This window comes from Dicentrarchus labrax, unplaced genomic scaffold (genome assembly GCF_905237075.1).
Source record: "Dicentrarchus labrax unplaced genomic scaffold, dlabrax2021, whole genome shotgun sequence".
NCBI classification, from domain to species: Eukaryota; Metazoa; Chordata; class Actinopteri; family Moronidae; genus Dicentrarchus; species Dicentrarchus labrax.
The window spans coordinates 24,273,328-24,294,093 of record NW_026136701.1 but is presented as its reverse complement, the minus strand read 5'-3'; the positions used below and the strand labels follow the sequence as shown (position 1 = coordinate 24,294,093).

General features: G+C 40.0%; 3 protein-coding genes across 12 annotated transcripts in view; 2 read left to right on the top strand and 1 right to left on the bottom strand.

Moving 5' to 3' along the window:
• Nucleotides 1–2,283: 2,283 nt before the first annotated feature.
• Nucleotides 2,284–11,031, bottom strand: LOC127355685 (E3 ubiquitin/ISG15 ligase TRIM25-like). Of its 5 annotated transcripts, none has more exons than XM_051386859.1 (3): nt 10,710–11,031; nt 7,252–7,945; nt 2,284–3,367 (listed from the first exon to the last, which is right to left on the bottom strand). In XM_051386859.1, the coding sequence occupies exons 1-3, from the start codon at nt 10,996–10,998 to the stop codon at nt 2,683–2,685; spliced, it is 1,668 nt and encodes a 555-aa protein (XP_051242819.1). In that variant the 5' UTR covers nt 10,999–11,031; the 3' UTR covers nt 2,284–2,682. The 5 variants fall into 5 exon arrangements, with proteins under 5 accessions (XP_051242819.1, XP_051242997.1, XP_051243067.1 ...); XM_051387037.1 differs by having other exon boundaries at nt 2,284–3,570; nt 7,455–7,945; XM_051387107.1 differs by having other exon boundaries at nt 2,284–2,864; nt 6,755–7,945; nt 10,710–11,026.
• A 591-nt stretch (nt 11,032–11,622) lies between these two features.
• lactb2 (lactamase, beta 2) lies at nt 11,623–16,229 on the top strand. The gene is made up of 7 exons (XM_051407172.1): nt 11,623–11,858; nt 12,532–12,692; nt 12,830–12,950; nt 13,174–13,352; nt 14,320–14,468; nt 14,775–14,862; nt 15,030–16,229. Exons 1-7 carry the CDS (start codon nt 11,737–11,739, stop codon nt 15,071–15,073), a joined length of 864 nt encoding a protein of 287 aa, XP_051263132.1. The 5' UTR covers nt 11,623–11,736; the 3' UTR covers nt 15,074–16,229.
• A 1,859-nt stretch (nt 16,230–18,088) lies between these two features.
• LOC127362065 (nuclear receptor coactivator 2) overlaps nt 18,089–20,766 on the top strand; it is a 54,279-nt gene continuing 51,601 nt past the window's right edge. For all 6 annotated transcript variants that reach the window (XM_051397347.1, XM_051397369.1, XM_051397398.1 and 3 more), the window contains exon 1: nt 18,089–18,243. The gene's annotated coding sequence lies outside the window, so the exon portion shown is untranslated. The remainder of the gene's footprint in view (nt 18,244–20,766) is intronic.

Here is a 20,766-nt window from a genome sequence, read left to right as displayed (position 1 = left end):
GCACAGTTTATATTTGATAAAAAATTAAGGTTCTACAAAAGGAAGTTTAGTAGAGGGCAGTCCTTGAGATTAGATTATTTACAAACCAATAATCCACAACAATTTTGGAGGGAAATTAATAAATTAGGCCCAAGGAGAATACAGAAAATACCTATGGGGGTTATCTTAAGTAATGATGTCCTGGAATGCAGGAAAGATTTTGTAATTAAAAAGTGGGAGACCGATTTTGCTGATTTATTTTCAGGAAGTAATATTCCACTTATTTTTGAAGATGCTTTTCTTGAAGATGCATGTAAAGTAAAGGACAATTTAGAGAGAAATATGGGCGGAGAGAACCTTTGACTTTTTTTTTTTTTGGAAATGTGATTTTACCTTGGAAGAAGTGAAAGCTGCTATACATAAGTCTAAGAAAAAGCAGTAGGTGTGGAAGATATCCCAAATGAAGTGTTAAAGTCACCTCCTCTTTTAAACATACTTTTCTGTTTGTTTAGGTTTTGTTTTAAACACAGTATTATTCCTTCCGTGTGGTATAAGTCCATTATCAAACCTATCCCAAAGTCATCTAAGAATGACCCTAGGATACCACTCAGTTACAGTGGAATCAGCCTTCTTAGCACAGTGTATAAATTGTATAGTAGTATTTTGAATGCTAGGCTGACCGAGTATCTGGAAACAGAGGAATATTTAGTTGATGAACAGAATGGGTTCAGAAGGAGTCAAGCCTGCATTGATCATATTCATACAATTTCAACAATTGTCAGGACAAGAATTGCAGAAAATAAATCTACTTTTGTATGTTTTGTGGATTTCCAAAAGGCTATTGATTGGGTAAATAGAAATCTGCTTGCTTTAAAACTTTTAAAAGGAGGTGTGGATGGTAAATTCTATCAAGCTCTAAAGTCACTGTATAGTTCCTCAGTTGCGTGTGTTCAGGTAAATGATCTTCAAACTGACTGGTTTAAAACCCCCTTTGGTGTTAAACAGGGTGATGTCCTGTCCCCTAGTTTGTTTTCTCTTTATATAAATGACCTGGCTTTTGAAATCAAGAATGCTAATTTAGGTATACATTTGAATGATTTAACTGTGGGTATTTTGTTGTACGCGGATGATATTGCTCTGCTGGCTGAATCGGAGGATGATTTACAGAATATGCTAAACTTAGTACAGACCTGGTGTTGCAGATGGAGGCTGTCCATAAATCAGAGTAAAACACAGATAATTCATTTTAGAAAAAAAGGTGTCCTAAGAAGTGAGAAAAATTTACTTTTTCTGATATGCCATTAGAAAATACATCTGTTTATAAATATTTAGGATTTCCACTATGAAAATGGAATTAAACTCCTGGCTGATTCAGCTGGAAGAGCTCTGGTTTCCGTTGTTAACAAGTTAAAAATATGTAAAGACCTTGGTTATTCTACTTACACTCAATTGTATGATGCATGTGTTTCTCCCATTGTGAATTATGCTGCTGGGGTATGGGGATTTAAAGAAAGAAGGATTTCAGATGCAGTACAAAACAAAGCTATACGTTGTTTTCTGGGTATTCATAAATATGTTCCCTCTTTGGCTGCTCAGAGTGACATGGGCTGGATTCCTGGTACAATAAGGAGAAAGTATGACATGATTAGACTGTGGAATCGTTTTATTAATATGTCAGATGACAGGATCAATAAGAAAGTAAAGTCCAGAACTCTCCATGGGCCGCAGAGATTCATGCTGTCTTTGAAGAAGCCGATTTTCAGTACATCTATAGAAATAATTTATCTTGCAACATAAACAAAATTAGAAAAAAGTTACTTGTCGGGTTCAATGAAAAATGGTTAAATGATATAATGATAAAACCGAAATTACGGACATATGTTCAAATCAAGCATAATTATGAAACAGAATTATATGTTAAAACAAATTTACCAAGAAATCAGAGATCCTTGATTGCCCAATTAGAGATGGGAATCCTTCCCCTGGCACTTGAGGTCGGCAGATTTAAAAATATCCCAGAAGAACTTTGTGAACTATGTGATTTACAAGAAGTGGAGAATGAATCTCATGAAATATTTTGGAGTAATGATGATGTTAGGATGGAATGTTTGTTTACCTTTAATGTTTATAAGTTAGCCTCTTTTGTTACTAAAGCCTGGATGAAACATCAGGATAATTTATATCGTTAATGTTAGTATTGTTTAGCATCTACTTTTGGTTTTTGGTCTGTCTATGTTTTATAATGGTGTCTTGTAAGCCCTTGTGGGCTGGGCATGCTAATGCATGACACAATAATAATAAAAATTCAAAATTCATTGTAGATTTATTTACACATTCATACTTATTGAGAACAGAATATCTACAATAAAGGAAGGTCTGGTGCTTCCTCTGTTAAGAAACACAAAGTGGAAGAGAAACAACAACAAATACATCAATACAAATATTCAACAAACATTCAGAGCAAACAGAAGTTTATATTTTCATACAGAGAAATGTCAAATATCACCATGAGCAGTGATAGCCTCCATGGTTAAACAGACACAGGAAGGAGCTCCAACTAAAGAAACTCAAACATTTAAAGAACGACTAATGAGAAGATGTCAAAGTACCGCCCACAATGTTTGATTGACAGGTGATCAATCAGCTCTCAGCAACAGAAACAAGTACTAAAACACAGAATTTAATCCCTGTAATGACTTCTGTCTACTTCAGTTTACAGATCTCTGCAGTGGATCCAATATAAGGAAACCAAAGTCCAGCATAGAGAGGCTGAGTGAATGTGGTCTGGACTCTGTGGAGGAGAGTCATGGTTTCAGAGACGCTGTAGAAGGACAGAATACCTGCACTGTGATCCAGATACACTCCAACTCTGGAGGACTGAGGACCTGAGACTGGAGTTTGGACATTGTTGTACCAAAACGTATAACCATTGTTGCTACAACTTAAAGCCCAAGATTTGTCATTGTATCCGAAAACACAATCTTTTTGGCTCCCTGCTCTGTTGATAGTCTTGTATACGACTGCTACATCAACTGCTCCCTCTCTCCACTCCACCTCCCAGTAACAACGTCCAGTTAGACTCTCTCTACTCAGGACCTGCCAACATGAAGTGAATCTGTCTGGGTGACTAGAATAAGACTGTTGTTGTCTCATTAATGTTGCTTTTCTGTTCCCCTCAGATAATAACAGATGTGTGTTTGCTGTGTTTGGATCCAGTGTGATTTCACATGAATATTTTAAAAATCCAGCTCTGGTCTTGGGCTCTGGTTGTGGCAGTAAAACATCCACTTCAGTCACTGTCAGTGAGACGTTTGTCCATTTCTCTCTCAGAACGTCCTGTAGTTTATCTCTGAGCTCTGAAACAGCCGCTGTCACATCCTCAAAGTACCTCAGAGGACGGATATTGATGCCGGATGTAGATTCACTGAGTGCTGACAGTGAGGGGTAGTTGTGTAGAAACTGGTTGTGGTCCTCTGTGTGTGACAGCTTCTTCATCTCAGCGTCTTTCCTCTTCAGCTCAGTGATCTCCTGCTCCATCTTCTCCTGAAGCTCTTTGACTCGACTCACTTCAGTTTCCTGCTGGGATCTGACCTGCTGCCTTAAATCAGAGCGGCTTTTCTGGATGAAACGGATCAGCTCAGTCAAGATCTTCTCATTGTACTCCACTGCTTTATCAGCAGAGCGATTGATAGCCTCCACCTCCTGTTGAAGCTCCTTCACATCTTTCTCTCTGTCCTGGATTCTCTGCTGGATGTTTTGTCGACTCACCTCGAGCTCTCTCTGCCTCTCAGTCCTTTCTGCTGCAGCTGAGACTGTGTCGTGGCCTTTATGTTCATCCACAGAGCAGAGATAACAGATACACTGCTGATCAGTACGGCAGAACATCTTCATCACCTCATCATGACGAGAGCAGATGTTCTCCTGGAGCTTCTTGGAGGGGTCCACCAGCTTGTGTTTCTTTAATGGAGCTGCATCAAAGTGAGGCTGGAGGTGTTTCTCACAATAAGAGGCCAAACAGACCAGACAGGACTTGAAGGCTTTCAGTTTTCTCCCAGTGCAGACATCACAGGACACATCTTCAGGTCCAGCATAGCAGAGATCAGCAGGAGCAGCTTGGAGTCCAGTCTTCTTCAGTTCCTCCACTAAAACTGCTAAAATGGTACTTTTCACCAGGACAGGTCTCGGTGTGAAGGTCTGCCTACACTGAGGACAGCTGTGGATTTGCTTCTCATCTTCTCCATCCCAGAAGCTTTTAATACAGTTCATGCAGTAGCTGTGTCCACAGGGAATAGTCACCGGATCCTTCAGTAGATCCAGACAGATCGAACATGAAATTGTGTCCAGCTGAACTCCTTTCTGCGCCATTTCACCTCTCTGTTACAACGACTGTCTGAGTTTCACTTCCTTATAAATTAAACTAGTTTGATCTCTGATCTAAACAGCGTGTGTTTCTGCAGCGAATGGGGCCTGTCGGCTCTTCCACGTCTCCACATGTTGGTTACACCCATCCTTCAAACTGTAGATCTAAAGGGGAGGGAACAAGGAAATATGTGGACAGAGTGAAGCTCGCTGTGTTTGAGAGCAGGAAGAAGAGGGAGGAGTTATCAAGCTTGGATTCATTCCAGTTAGAGGAGCTGTTTGAGAGAGATACTGTGTGTTTAACAGTTGTTTACAATAAAGCTGATTTCTCCATTAAAAACTCTGGAAACTTTACTTTTTAGGCAGTAAACTCTTAGAATAAGAGGCTTTGGAGATGTCTCTCCAGTTTTCAGAATTAGTTCTTCTGTTTTCCTTAAATACAGTTTGATTAAACAAACTTTTAGTCAAAAACATATTTAGAATTTAACCTGTTTTCTTCAAAAATACTTTGAGGATTTTATCAAATAATTTTGGCTGCTTTCAACACTATCTTACTCATTCATTCATACAGTCCACTCACTACTCATACAACTACTCTTTACTTAGGTTTGTTTTATTGACATATCTCTGTGAAGTAAAAAAAAAAAAAAAAAAAAGCCCAGTCTTATTATATTTTGTAATATTCTTATTGTACTTTTACACTTCTGTACTCTTTGCACTACATTCCCCTATGCTGCTGTGTCTGATTTTAATTTATTCTACGGGGGATCAATAAATGTAAATCTTATCTTATCTCATCTCAAGTAAATAATAAGTCCTCATTTGAATCAGAATCAGGTTTATTAGCAAGTAAGTTTTCACACATGAGGAATTTGCCTTCGTACATTGGTGCATAAGAACTAGAATCAAGCGTGGAAAAATATAAATAAAGATCAAATAAAAGGAGCCAGTACATACAAGTATAAAGAGAGACAAAGAGAGAGAGAAGATGTACAAAATGTCTGGATACTTAAATAAATGAGTAAAGAGCTGTACAGAAATGTGCAAAATATCAACCAGGGAATCTGCAAGTTAGCAGTGTGACATATAATGATATTTGTGTGTGCATTACCGTAATGGATAGATACAGGGTGGGTTTAAGAGTCAGTGTCAGTCGGGGTCCCGGGCCTTGTTTTGTGTACTTATGATGCCTTCAACTTTATGGCAACAGGTTTTTGTCCCTTTCCTGTTTCACCATCACAATGCCCCTGTGCTCAAATCTGTGAATGTCTAAATTTCACCTGCTTAAGGAAACAAGACCATGAATGAGAAGATTGGCTACTTTGATAAGGTTTTGTCGACAGGGGACGCCAGAATCAACCCAAAATTAAAGTTCCTTGTAGCTGCTTCAATGAGGCCTGTGAGGTTTTAGAGAATTACATCATACATGTACAATTGTTAGATCCCTAAATTACTGCAGAGGACAAATATTGATGGTGTCTGAAAACTAATTTCTCTGTAACAAAGCTGTTTTAGTGAGGACAGCTGATAAGAAAGTTCTTCAGCTCTAAACATGAAGACTACGAGACTCTGGAATGAAGACAAGAAGAAAATACTTTATTCATATTTGTTTATTGATTAAGTAAACGTTAAATTACTTATTGTACAGATTCACTTCATCCACACAATCAATTTGTTTGATCAGAATCTCAGCAATGTAAAAGACAATAATAAATGATCTCCTTATTGATTATGATCGTGGTAATTAAAGTTTTATATTACCTCATAGAACATAATGCACATGAGGTTTGTTTAACAAAATAAATGTAAATGTAATTGTAGATTTATTTACACATTCATACTTATTGAGAACAAAATATCTACAATAAAGGAAGGTCTGGTGCTTTCTCTGTTAAGAAACACAAAGTGGAAGAGAAACAATAACAAATACATCAATACAAATATTCAACAAACAGTTAGAGCAAACAGAAGTTTATATTTTCATAGAGAGAAATGTCAAATATAATCATGAGCAGTGATAGCCTCCATGGTTAAACAGACACAGGAAGGAGCTCCAACTAAAGAAACTCAAACATTTACAGAACAACTAATGAGAAGATGTCAAAGTACCGCCCACAATGTTTGATTGACAGGTGATCAATCAGCTTTCCACAACAAAAACATGAAGATAAAATGAGTATAATAAGAATAAGTAATAAGACCTTAAACACAGAGTTTTATCCTGACATGACTTCTGTTTATCTGAGTTTAAGGAACTCAGCACTGCCTCCACCAAAAGGCCAAAGTCCAGCATAGAGAGGCTGAGTGAATGTGGTCTGGACTCTGTGGAGGAGAGTCATGGTTTCAGAGATGCTGTAGAAGGACAGAATACCTGCACTGTGATCCAGATACACTCCAACTCTGGAGGACTCAGGACCTGAGACACGAGTTTGGATATTGTTGTACAAAAAAGTATACCTGGCTTTTTCACATCTTAATGCCCAAGACTTGTCATTAAATCCAAATCTGCTTTCCTCGGACCATCCTCTGGTGATATTCCTGTATGCGACTGCTACATAAGCTCCTCCTCTCCACTCCACCTCCCAGTAACAACGTCCAGTCAGCCTCTGTCTACTCAGGACTTGAGCCCTATAATAGAATCTGTCTGTGTGATAGCAATAAAGCAGAGCTTCTTTCACTGATGCTGCACTTCTATTCTGCTCAGATAATAACAGCTGTATGTTTGCTGTATTTGGATCAAGTGTGAGTTTATGATAATATTGTAAGAATTCATCTCTGGTCTTGGGCTCTGGTTGTGGCAGTAAAACATCCACTTCAGTCACTGTCAGTGAGACGTTTGTCAATTTCCCACTCAGAACGTCCTGTAGTTTATCTCTGAGCTCTGAAACATCCGCTGTCACATCCTCAAAGTACTTCAGAGGATGGATATTGATGCTGGATGTAGATTCACTGAGTGCTGTCAGTGAGGGGTAGTTGTGTAGAAACTGGTTGTGGTCCTCTGTGTGTGACAGCTTCTTCATCTCAGCGTCCTTCCTCTTCAGCTCAGTGATCTCCTGCTCCATCTTCTCCTGAAGCTCTTTGACTCGACTCACTTCAGTTTCCTGCTGGGATCTGACCTGCTGCTTCACATCAGAGCTTCTTTTCTGGATGAGACTGATCAGCTCAATGAAGATCTTCTCACTGTCCTCCACTGCTTTATCAGCAGAGCGATTGATAGCCTCCACCTGCTGTTGAAGCTCCTTCACATCTTTCTCTCTGTCCTGGATTCTCTGCTGGATGTTTTGTCGACTCACCTCGAGCTCTCTCTGCTTCTCAGTCCTTTCTGCTGCAGCTGAGACTGTGTCGTGGCCTTTATGTTCATCCACAGAGCAGAGATAACAGATACACTGCTGATCAGTACGGCAGAACATCTTCATCACCTCATCATGACGAGAGCAGATGTTCTCCTGGAGCCTCTTGGAGGGGTCCACCAGCTTGTGTTTCTTTAACTGAGCCACTTCATAATGAGCCTGGAGGTGTTTCTCACAGTAAGAAACCAAACAGACCAGACAGGACTTGACAGCTTTCAGTTTTCTCCCAGTGCAGACATCACAGGACACATCTTCAGGTCCAGCATAGCAGAGATCAGCAGGAGCAGCTTGGAGTCCAGTCTTCTTCAGTTCCTCCACTAAAACTGCTAAAATGGTACTTTTCACCAGGACAGGTCTCGGTGTGAAGGTCTGCCTACACTGAGGGCAGCTGTGGATTTGCTTCTCATCTTCTCCATCCCAGAAGCTTTTAATACAGTTCATGCAGTAGCTGTGTCCACAGGGAATAGTCACCGGATCCTTCAGTAGATCCAAACAGATCGAACAAGAAATTGTGTCCAGCTGAACTCCTTGCTGCGCCATTTCACCTCTCTGTTACAAGGACTGTCTGAGTTTCACTTCCTTATAAATGAAACTAGTTTGATCTCTGATCTAAACAGCATGTGTTTCTGCAGCGAATGGGGCCTGTCGGCTCTTCCACGTCTCCACATGTTGGTTACACCCATCCTTCAAACTGTAGATCTAAAGGGGAGGGAACAAGGAAATATGTGGACAGAGTGAAGCTCGCTGTGTTTGAGAGCAGGAAGAAGAGGGAGGAGTTATCAAGCTTGGATTCATTCCAGTTAGAGGAGCTGTTTGAGAGAGATACTGTGTGTTTAACAGTTGTTTACAATAAAGCTGATTTCTCCATTAAAAACTCTGGAAACTTTACTTTTTAGGCAGTAAACTCTTAGAATAAGAGGCTTTGGAGATGTCTCTCCAGTTTTCAGAATAAGTTCTTCTGTTTTCCTGAATTACAGTTTGATTAAACAAACGTTTAAGTCAAAAACGTATTTAGAATTTAACCTGTTTTCTTCAAAAATACGTTGAAGACTTTATCAAATAATGTTGGCTGCCTCTAACACTAACATACACATTCCTCATTCATCCATACAGTCCACTCACTACTCATACAACTACTCTCTACGTTATGTCATGTTTGTTTTATTGACAGATTTCTGTGCAGTAAAAAAAAAAAAGCCCACCGACTCGACTCTCCCCTCAGGACCATTAAAATTTAAACATCCCGTTTCCTCGAAAACACTCACTGCAAAATCAACTCATTACTAAATGGCTCACAATTCTGCACCAGCACTTCTCAAAAGCAATGCACTAACTTTTACTGTACTTTAAAACATCTGACACTTTATTCTATTCTGATTTTAAACTGTTGATGTCTTACATCTTATTCTATTCTTATTTTATACTGTTCATATGTTTCATCAACGGATACATATTATATCATGTTTTATATGGGGTTTATGTCCTATGTGATTTCTTACTATGTCTTGTTTGTTATGTTGTCCTGTTATGAGCACACTGAGCCCTATTCCTAACAAGTAAGTTGTAAGACAATAAAGTACTGAATATTCGATCGACCCTCACCAACAAATGTGAAAAAAACCCATTAAATTACTTCTGTCTATTTGAGTTTACAGAACTCAGCAGTGTCATAAATGTAATAAAACCAAAGTCCAGCATAGAGAGGCTGAGTGAATGTGGTCTGGACTCTGTGGAGGAGAGTCATGGTTTCAGAGATGCTGTAGAAGGACAGAATACCTGCACTGTGATCCAGATACACTCCAACTCTGGAGGACTGAGGACCTGAGACTGGAGTTTTGACATTGTTGTACCAAAAGTTATAATGGTTTTCACCACAATATAATGCCCAAGATTTGTCATTGTATCCAAATCTACATTCATTCGATCTCCCTGCTCTGGTGATATTCTTGTATGCGACTGCCACACAAACTCCTCCTTCACTCCACTCCACCTCCCAGTAACAACGTCCAGTCAGACTCTCTCTATTCAGGACCTGAATCCAATCAGTGAATCTGTCTGGGTGAAGATAAGACTGGTTTTGTCTCTTCAATGTTGCTTTTCTGTTCCCCTCAGATAAAAACAGCTGTGTGTTTGCTGTGTTTGGATCCAGTGTGAGTTCATGTGAATATTTTAAGAATTCAGCTCTGGTCTTGGGTTCTGGTTGTGGATTCAAGGTTAAAACATCCTCTTCAGTCACTGTCAGTGAGATGTTTGTCCATTTTTCTCTCAAGATGTCCTGTAGTTTATCTCTGACTTCTGACACAGCCGCTGTCACATCCTCAAAGTACCTCAGAGGACGGATATTGATGCTGGATGTAGATTCACTGAGTGCTGACAGTGAGGGGTAGTTGTGTAGAAACTGGGTGTGGTCCTCTGTGTGTGACAGCTTCTTCATCTCAGCGTCTTTCCTCTTCAGCTCAGTGATCTCCTGCTCCATCTTCTCCTGAAGCTCTTTGACTCGACTCACTTCAGTTTCCTTCTGGGATCTGACCTGCTGCTTCACATCAGAGCGTCTTTTCTGGATGAGACGGATCAGCTCAGTGAAGATCTTCTCACGGTCCTCCACTGCTTTATCAGCAGAGCGATTGATAGCCTCCACCTGCTGTTGAAGCTCCTTCACATCTTTCTCTCTGTCCTGGATTCTCTGCTGGATGTTTTGTCGACTCACCTCGAGCTCTCTCTGCCTCTCAGTCCTTTCTGCTGCAGCTGAGACTGTGTCGTGGCCTTTATGTTCATCCACAGAGCAGAGATAACAGATACACTGCTGATCAGTACGGCAGAACATCTTCATCACCTCATTATGACGAGAGCAGATGTTCTCCTGGAGCTTCTTGGAGGGGTCCACCAGCTTGTGTTTCTTTAATGGAGCTGCATCATAATGAGGCTGGAGGTGTTTCTCACAGTAAGAGGCCAAACAGACCAGACAGGACTTGAAGGCTTTCAGTTTTCTCCCAGTGCAGACATCACAGGCCACATCTTCAGGTCCAGCATAGCAGTGATCAGCAGGAGCAGCTTGGAGTCCAGTCTTCTTCAGTTCCTCCACTAAAACTGCTAACATGGTGTTTTTCACCAGGACAGGTCTCGGTGTGAAGGTCTGCCTACACTGAGGGCAGCTGTGGATTTCCTTCTCCTTGTCTTCATCCCAGAAGCTTTTAATACAGTTCATGCAGTAGCTGTGTCCACAGGGAATAGTAACCGGATCCTTCAGTAGATCCAGACAGATCGAACAGCAGAAATTTGCTCGGTCCAGTTGATTTCCTTGCTGCGCCATTTCACCTCTCAGCGACAGCGACTGTCTTATTGTTTCACTTACAGCGCACACATTTCACACAATGTTGTTCACACCCTTTCTTATAACCTGCAGATCTATGAAGGGCAGGGAACCAATAAATATCTTTACAGGGTGGAGCTCGCTGTGTGTGAGAAGTTTTTAGGCTTTACTTCATTCCACAAAGGGAATGAACATAGGGTGTGTCATCTGTCATTTAGAACATGCAGAAAGGATAATTAGACTTAAAGGTCCTGACCACTTTGTGGAAGCTAATGGGGATCCAGTTTAAGAATAAATAAAGAACACAATAGACCTTTTTCACAGCAGTCATTTTGATATGAAATAGTGGGGTAAACACAGGTGTTATCAAGAATACGTTACTTTAATGTTGTGACACTTAGATTAGGTTATAAACCATATTTCTAACAGGTAATTAGTAATTGTATTGATTACATTTTTAAAGTAACCCAGTCTGATCTGATTTCCATATATATAAAGTATAGAAGAGGCACCAGTATGAAAACACTGTTAACTGAAACAAAATAAAACCACTACTACTGCTGCTGTTGTTAAAACGAGACTTTTATTTTGAAGGTTCCGTTAGGACATGCCGGAAGTAAACACTGTTCACATGCAGTTTCCGTTACTGATCCAGTGGGACGAAGGTTTCTTCTTGGACTTTAACCTCGCTGTGTTTTGTCCTTTTACTCTGTAGCTAGCTCTACATCTCCTCCAGCTATGAGTGCAATTATTCCCCGGATAGAGCAGCTGTCTGCCAGGGTGGTTCGGGTTTTGGGCTGTAACCCGGGACCGATGACCCTGCAGGGAACCAACACTTACCTGGTCGGCACTGGGGAAAGGTGACATTACACTAACGTTAGTGTTTAACTGCGCAAAAGGGAATCTTACTGACAGTTTCCATTTTAAAACGACTATATTGGGCAATAAAGTGAAAGTTAAAACCTCAGTAAGCCCCTTTTTAGCTCGTGGAAAAGGACGTCACGCCAAATTCCATTCAATTTTTTCTAAATTTAATTTTTTCTTGGTTGCAGGAAAAAATACTTCACATACAGACCAAGACTGCAAATGTATATTAGGTTACCAGGACCCTTTGCTTAATTCGGCATAGAAAAATATTAGACCAGGTATAAAAAAAAATGCATTGGCACTCTGGAAGTTATACATGAGTAAAAGTTTGATTTATTTTGTCATAAAGTGATATATACATAACTTAGTTGCAAAAATAAACTCAGTATGCCTACACAGTACAGAAATACACACAGCCAACACAAAAACACCTTATTCAACAGAGTATGTGTGACAAACTACTTAACAAACACTGGCCAATGTGTCAACACTGAAGAAATGCTTCCTTCCTCCTTTTTGAGTATTTCACGGTTGTTATAACAAAGAAGGAAAACAAAAGCAACAAACCACAAACTCTACAGCAGATTTGGTGTATATGAATATACAGATGATGACTTTTAAAGCCTACAGTGTGTGTCCTGTATTTAAAGTGTGATTATGTTCCAGGCGAGTGCTGATAGACACCGGAGAACCGGGTGTACCTGAATACATCAGCAGTCTGAAACAGGCGCTGAGCCAGTTCAACACCAGCATCCAGGAGATCATCGTCACACACTGGCATCACGACCACACGGGCGGCGTGGAAGACATCTGCAGGGACATCACCGGTGAGGACAGTATGCGTGGAACAGGTTCAATACTGTGGGGCCACTACGGTATTATCTGAAATAGAAACTTTAAAGGCCGGTTTCTTTTTTATAACAATCAAAAATTCAACATTCAAAGTCTGCTCTCCCTCCTGCAGGTTCTGAGGTCCGAGTCAGCAAACTTCCTCGCTCCAGCCAAGTCAGAGAGACAGCTGGAAACAAAAGCTTTACTTACCTGAAAGACGGAGATGTTGTCCAGACGGAGGGGGCCACACTCAAGTGAGTTCACTGTTTATACAAGTTGAATTACATTTGAACCCGGCAGGACTTTCACAAGATGTACAAGAAATAAAAACAACAAGCAACGTAAAGGATATGCACTCGGGAAACACAGTTAAAGAATAAAATTCACATAATTAAACAGTTGTAATACGTTGAAGATGTTTTGAGAGAATAAGTGTTACAGTTATTTGAGCAGCGAGCCATGTTTTATATTTCCCAGAGTGCTGTTCACCCCAGGCCACACTGACGACCACATGGCCTTGCTGCTGGAGGAGGACCAGGCGCTCTTCTCTGGCGACTGCATCCTGGGCGAAGGCACGGCCGTGTTCGAGGACCTCTTCGACTACATGAAATCTCTGAAGATACTGCTGGACTCTGAGGCCGACCTCATCTACCCTGGTGAGTGAGCACACACTGGAAAACTGGTTTATTTTCCATCCCTTTAATATGAATTCTTCCAGTTTTTTGTTAGAATCCAGTCACTGTTATTCAGGATGCAATAGACAACAGACGTGTCTCCTCTCCAGTCACAGGTTGTGTTATTAGGTGCTGAACCATGCAACAAAGAGCGTTGCAAGATGGCGTATCACCAATTTACAAATGAGAACGGAGAGATCTGTCTGTGTTGTAGGAATTTAGAAATCTACTGCAACAGGGAAGCGACTGTCTGAGAGTAAATAATGTGTCAAGATAGTTATCTGGAGTGTATTGAGCTACATAAAGACATGTTCCTACTTCCGTGCACACATTACGCATTCAGTGGCTGGTAGTGTATACTATGCAAAAAAAAAAAAAAAAACGTTATGCAAAACTTTGCAAATGTTCACTGCTTGTATCCGGCAGTATGTGCCACACCATCTCTACTGAGTGCACTCACATTATTATTAACCTTTTTTTATTTTATTTAGTTCCATAAAATGTAAGAAAATTGAGAAAAATGCCCATCATGCCTTGCTTAAAAATTACAGTAATATCAAACTAAGAAAACAAGCAAATCTTCATATTTGAATATTTGATAAATGACCTAAATCTGTTTGTCAATTAATAGAAGTTATTGTCAATTAATTTTATGTTGATTAGCTTTGACTAATATTTATATGACACTTTTCTTCTTAAAATAAAACGTTCAACCCACAGCTGTTGCTCTCTGGTTGTACGGGAAGCCGCACATCTTGTCAATCGTTCCAGTCAAACCAAAACTAGAAGCTTCTGCAGTCATTTTATTTTATACGATCGAATCTAATAAATAAATCAAGATTAGATGCAACCGCAAATCATGTCCCTGCCTCTGATAAACAACGCAAGCATCCACCTCTCTAAAGTTGTTCAGATGTTTGTTGAAAAACTGCTGCTTCTCTCTGTGCAGGTCACGGACCCGTGGTTCAGGATGCTGGCTCTAAGATCAGACATTACATCAGCCATCGAGACCAAAGAGAGCAGCAGATCCTGGCAGCCGTTCAGGATGGAGCAGGAAGGCCTTTCTCCTCAATGGAGCTCGTAAAGATCGTCTACAAGGTCAGGACAAAACCGGCTGTTACTTTGATGCTTTTTGCCGGATGTAGTGAAGGCGGACTGCTAAGATTAGCCGCGTAGTACTCCGTAACCAAATTTGGATGGTTGTAAAATATAGTCGGGCTTGTTCAGTGTCATCCTCACCAGATGGAGATGCTTTCAAACTCCTCTAGTAAACACTAAATTATGAAACTAAAGCTAGGATACGTCTATGCAAAATATGCATCCTGCACGCCGTTTATGCTCAAATGTTTTGCTTGTTTTTGTTCGGAGAGAAATGACTGATGCTTCTTACGGCTTCTCTTGCAGGACACCCCTGAATACCTGCACCAAGCAGCCAACGTGAACCTGGTCCATCACTTAAAGAAACTGGAGAAAGAAGGCAAGATCAGCGTGGGTACGTTGTCTCTCACTGCCACTGCATTAAACATACTGGGAGAATTTTACTGGGAGCATCAGTAACCAAACTAGACAGATCTGTGCAGAAAATGAGGCTTTGCACTCGCTGACTGTTACAATATGATTGACCTACAATATAAATGTAAACTTTTGTTGTTTCCTCAGCCAACGAATCTTCACAGAACGTCAAATGGAAGAGTAACCTGTGATGTCCGCAGAGAAGAACTTCACTCGAACTGCCCGCAGGATGATGAAAATCCATGTGGTCGATGATTTTTCAAAAGAAAGTGATCATAATGTTTGTGGTTGAACGCCACACATCTGCTGATTGACACACGTTAATGGACAATCACACTTGTTGCCTTGGATGTTTCCTGACCAACAACCGTGCTCAGCCGGCCTGTGCTGCAGCCCTTGTTTGTCGTATTTGTCTGAAGGTCAGCTGAACTTTGCCTGTGCCAGAATCAGCCCCATCATACGACGTGATCAATGTGCCACAGTGCCCCCATCTGCCTGAATTAAATTGCTTCTCTTCCTTTTCTTCTGATTTGTTGAAGCCAGCTATTTAATTAGTGAAATAACCATTTTATTAATGGAGTTTGGTCCACAATCTTGTCTTTTTCCTCTTGCAGGACTTTGTCAACTGATGTAAATCATCCTTTCAACTCAAGAAGAACAATTTACCTTCATATAAGACAGATATTAAGATGTGGGAGCTGCTTACAGTACAGTACACGTAGTCCACCAAACTCAATTTATAGACCTTATGTTTTGTCAAAGCAGTCTACCGTAGGATTTCAAGCATGTGCATATGTAGGATATACAGCAGTATAGTAATATACAACATACACTGTACTGTATATCGCTGAGTTTGCTTATGTGTGAAGTCTTGAGGGTGAATGACAAAACATTTGTTCTGTTAATGAACTATTGTTTGTTAAGTGGTTGGCGCCTCCCCATCACTGGTGTGTGTTCACTTTATCTCAGGAAAGGTTTTCACCTGCGCACTGAGCAGGATTTTCCTGGACTTTAATTGTGTTTACCTGGTTAATATCTGGGATGGAGGCACTTAGTAAAGAAATTTAAAATAAATATTCCAGTTAAGTGTGTTCTCAGAGACTGGTGATGGATGCTTTTACACAATGAGGTGTATATTTCTATCCAGACAACCATTTGGAGTGCTGTCACCTTATTAGAGCTTTTATTTAATCTCTTTTTGTCTTTTCAATGCTGCACACATTTTCAGTCAGTCACTAGGTGGCAGTATTTACTCACTAAATTATAATTTACACTAATACAGTAATGTATACAAATGTTTAGAATATTTTGAATTTGTTAAAACTTAATAAATGTAAAGAATGTGAACGTGTGTTGGGAAGGATTGTTAAACAATATTAGATTATTCTACTTTGAAGTGCTGTTGTGTGTTTCTGCTCATGAGTTATTTTATTTTTTCTAATTATTAAATCATACAGAGGGAAAACATATTGTAAAGTGCATATAAAACTAATGAAAACTGAAGTTTACCACTTCAAAACAACTTCAAACAACTGAATTTACTCTACATTAAATTATTATGATGATCCAATATTCCAGTGACTAATAATCAGATCTTTAGCGTGAACTTGACCCGTGGTCGCCCTTCAGTTATCTGTTTTCATTTTGACTAACAGCTCTGATGCATTTTGACTGTTGAGGGACTTTTTTTCAAAGATGTGGGAAGAGCTTTTTCTTACGTATCTGACTTTTTCGACCTAAACGCCTCTTTTGTGGCACTTATAATAAAGAACGTCAGTGGATGAAATCATGCTGCTCATTGGAAGTTAGGCTACAGTCCCACATGTCTAAAGCAAACTCTGCTGAACTCAACCCGAGTGTTTGGTGGTGCTGTGAGACTACAGAGATAAATGGAATAAACACAGATTAGAATATCTGAAGCTTACAGTCATATGAGAGTGTTGGTGGTTGAATATGAGATGAGTCACAACAATGACATACACCAAACATCGTAATAAGGTTATTATTCACCAGTGATTTGCTCAGACCCTATAAATCAAGAGTTATTTGATATTGTCTTTTAACATATGGCCAGGAATCTGGTAATTGACAGTATTTCTCTTGATATACTGAGAGAAAAATATATTAGAAATACTATTTCCTTTCAAAAAGATAATATAATATAGACAGTAACTTGCAGGGCAACATTAAATCCTTACAGGAATATTACAACAATTTCTTAGGACCACACTAAAAAGTTCCTTAAAATCCCTTTAAAGTCACATTAAGATCACAGAAAATTACACAGAAGTGAAATAGTGCTGACATAAAAACACTAAAAAGTACAATATGGTCACTTTTAACATTCTTTTAACAAGTCTTCATAGGAATATTAAGTTCATATTTTAGTTTTTGTAAGATTATAAGACTTATTACACACACCTTTCATCTGCTTATTAAATATCCATACTAGTTAATACTTGTATAGCAACTTTTATAAAGAAAACTTAATCGTTAATCATTCTCTTGTGATCAAACACGTTGCTCTGAAGCTAAATCAAGTATTTTTCTTACGTATAATTATTAAATATAGCAACTTCTGATCAACCCATATCAATATCAGGCTTCGAGGACCAGTGTAATGCGTTATTTTTTATAATTATACTCCATTTCTGCCTATAGATCCTCCTAAATGTTACACACTGGACAACGTTCATTTAGCTATCTCTGGTTAGCCACGCCCATTTTGGAGCTAAGCACCACCCACTTTTGGGGTTAAGTCCCGCCCATTCCAAGTGCAGATACAAATAAAGATAATTTAGTTGGTTAAACAGATAACAGATAATGTTGTACTCGCTCATCGCTACCAAATCACACATAATAATGCATCTTTATAGTAATTCAGTGTCAAATGTATTACTATTTATTTAATTAAACAAAGATCGACAATCCAAGACAGCCACACAACATTACTCAAAAAGGGGGGAAATAAATCTAAAATACAGAGAAATAATTGGATTAAATAATCAAAATCATATTAATTTAAAAGTATTACACATTAGTTTATATTTTATTATTATGCATTAGTTAAAGAGTGTGTTTGAGTGTGGAGAGAGAGAGAGAGAGAGAGGAGAGAGACAGCAGTGTGGTAATGAGATGAGTGGTGGTGGTGAGGGAGGGAGGGAGGGAGGGAGGAGGAGGAGGAAGAGGGGGGTCTACTGCTAAAAGATAAACAGCCGAGGAGCCTCTGAGCCAGAGGAAACATGGCGGCGCCGGCCCTGGACGCCACTGCCGCTCCGTCCCGCTGCTGACCGACAACCTCACCGACAACCTCCCGCACAGCACGCACAGCACGCACCCCGGGCGGCTCCTCAACTCTCAGGTAAGTTTCCTGTCATTCTCTTGACCCCCTCCTCCTCCTCATCCTCCTCCTCCTCCTCCTCCTCTCTCTCTCTCCCTCCTCTTACTCCTTCAATCCCACCCCACAAACATAATAATAACAACAACAACAACAACAACACTCCTCTAAGTGTTGTAACACCGAGGTTGTGGCACTTTTACGCGCTGACATTACCGTTATGATACCTTTACGCGCCGGTATGAAATCATATTAAAGGGTTAACTAGTCCGGGAAATAACGTTAGAACCGACCGGTGTGTGTATCGTGCAGGTTTATATGTGTGTGTGTGTGTGTGTGTGTGTGTGTGTCCGCGGGGTTTTTAGCCTCTTACATGAACTGTTAACGGGCGCACACATGCGGACTTATCGGTAGAAATTGATTAACTCAAAGCTTATCGATACCCGAACCGGGGTTTGTACGCGTAATTGTCGCCAAGGCAGACGGATACACACACACACACACACACACACACACACACACACACACACACACACACACACATAAAAAGCTACTTTGTGACGGTTATGTGGCCAGAAATACATCCGCTGTCAGGTCTTTTTTTTTTTTTTTTTGCTGGTGTTTGTTTAACGTGTTCAAACAGTGTGTGTGGGATAACTGCACAAACAACCCCCCCCCTCCCCCCCCCACCCCAAACAGGACTTTGCTGTTTAACTTTAACAGTTAGCTGTTTTCAAAAAAAAAAAAAAAAAAAGCCCTTCCTTGATCAACAGCAGCGACACAAAGTGCGTGTGTGACAGCCGACGTTAGTTTCGTTGCTGTGGTCGGAGAGAGAGAGAGAGAGAGAGAGAGAGAGAGATGTGAACCACAACCAATGTTTCATTTATAGGTGTTTTTTTTTTTTAAAGGTGTTTAAGGCGACGTTTATTGGTTTTATAGTGTAAAATGTGACTTATTCCCGGTTGATATTGCGCCGACTTCCTCAATCAGCTCGGGCGTCAAGTGGAAAACAAGTGTACCCGTGTGGTTGTTTCAAAATAAAACTTCTTTTTTTTTTTCACATTAAGTTGTGGGTTATGTTACATTATTTAAAGGTAAAGAGTCGTAACCGTTGTTATAGGGCTTCACAACATGGTAAACACATTATTGTTTTAATAAACATTGCGATATAATTCACGATCGGTGTGGGAATTATCATTTTATTGCATCATAGTTTGAAAAATGGTGATGATGGGAAAAGTTTTGGGGGTTTTATTATTAATGCTGTTTTGTTCCACACTTTTACAGTTTGCATATTGCACTTGAAATTGAATTGAATTTTCAATTTTAATTGCGCAGCACTACTTTATTGGCATGGGAAACATTCACGTTTACATTGCCAAAGCAAGTGTAAAGTACATGTACATACAGATTAACTTACGATAAAGCTGAAAAATAAAGAAAAGTAGATTTGTGGGATTTCTAGTCTATCGATTGCTTTTATTTTGAAGACCAACGTCCGGTCTTGTTCGTGTTCATTCTTGTGAGTCTGACACAGTTTATCGATCAGCCCCCTGGGCAGTGATGTAATCATATATATAATGTGTATATATATATATATAGAGAGAGATATATAAAGGAGAGTTTCAGGTGGAAGTAGTAAACTTGCAGTGATAAAATGGATATTGGCAGTTATTTAAAATAATGTACGCTGGGGGAAAAATACATGACAGAGACAACAATTGTTGACATAAACAATAAAGACGCAGCCTGGGGGCCTTTTATTTTGTAAAACAGAATGCAAATCAAACATAGAAGTCATCTTTTAATCGACTTATCAGATCAGATTGTCCACAGACAAAGTTCTCTCTGTATCAACACATAAACTGTAGACTGTCTGTGTTTGAAGACGCACGACCCGAGGACACTGTTAACTTATATATTCCTCTTTCAGTGTGCTTTACATTCTGTGTGGCAGCTGGTTAATAATGTGCACACTCTCACTTGCCAATGCGAACCAAAACATGCACACTGTTTGCACCGCTGGGCGTCCACCAGATGTCTTCCATATTTTTCTGCTCTGAAATATCACACTGATGTTTTAGCTTTTTCCCCGAGGCACATCGACCACTTTGTGCCTCTCTCTTTTGTATGATTTGGACTTTAAAAGCAGGGGGCGAGCTGCGGTGCACCGTTACTGTCTGACAGCCGGCTCGGCCTTTTGCCAGTGTAGGTTCAGGAATTCGTCCCTGTTTGCTGTTGTGCTGGTATGTTACTGTAGAGAACCTGTAAGTTTGCCTACGTGACAGGTGCCAACGGTCTCCTCTGGATGTGTTATCTTTGAGGACTGGACCCATGATTTTGTTTTAAAGCTTATTTGCTCCTTCCTGCACCCTGAAGTGAACTTTGAAAAGGATTGCAACACAGTTCATTAACATAAAACAAACCCTGTGCACGGCTATTGGAGTTTAGTATTTCGGTACTGCTTCGTTATAATGCCGTCAGCTCAGCTTTAATGTACCGGGGATGAATATCAGTACGCTTCAATACCGCTTCAGTGCCAAAAAC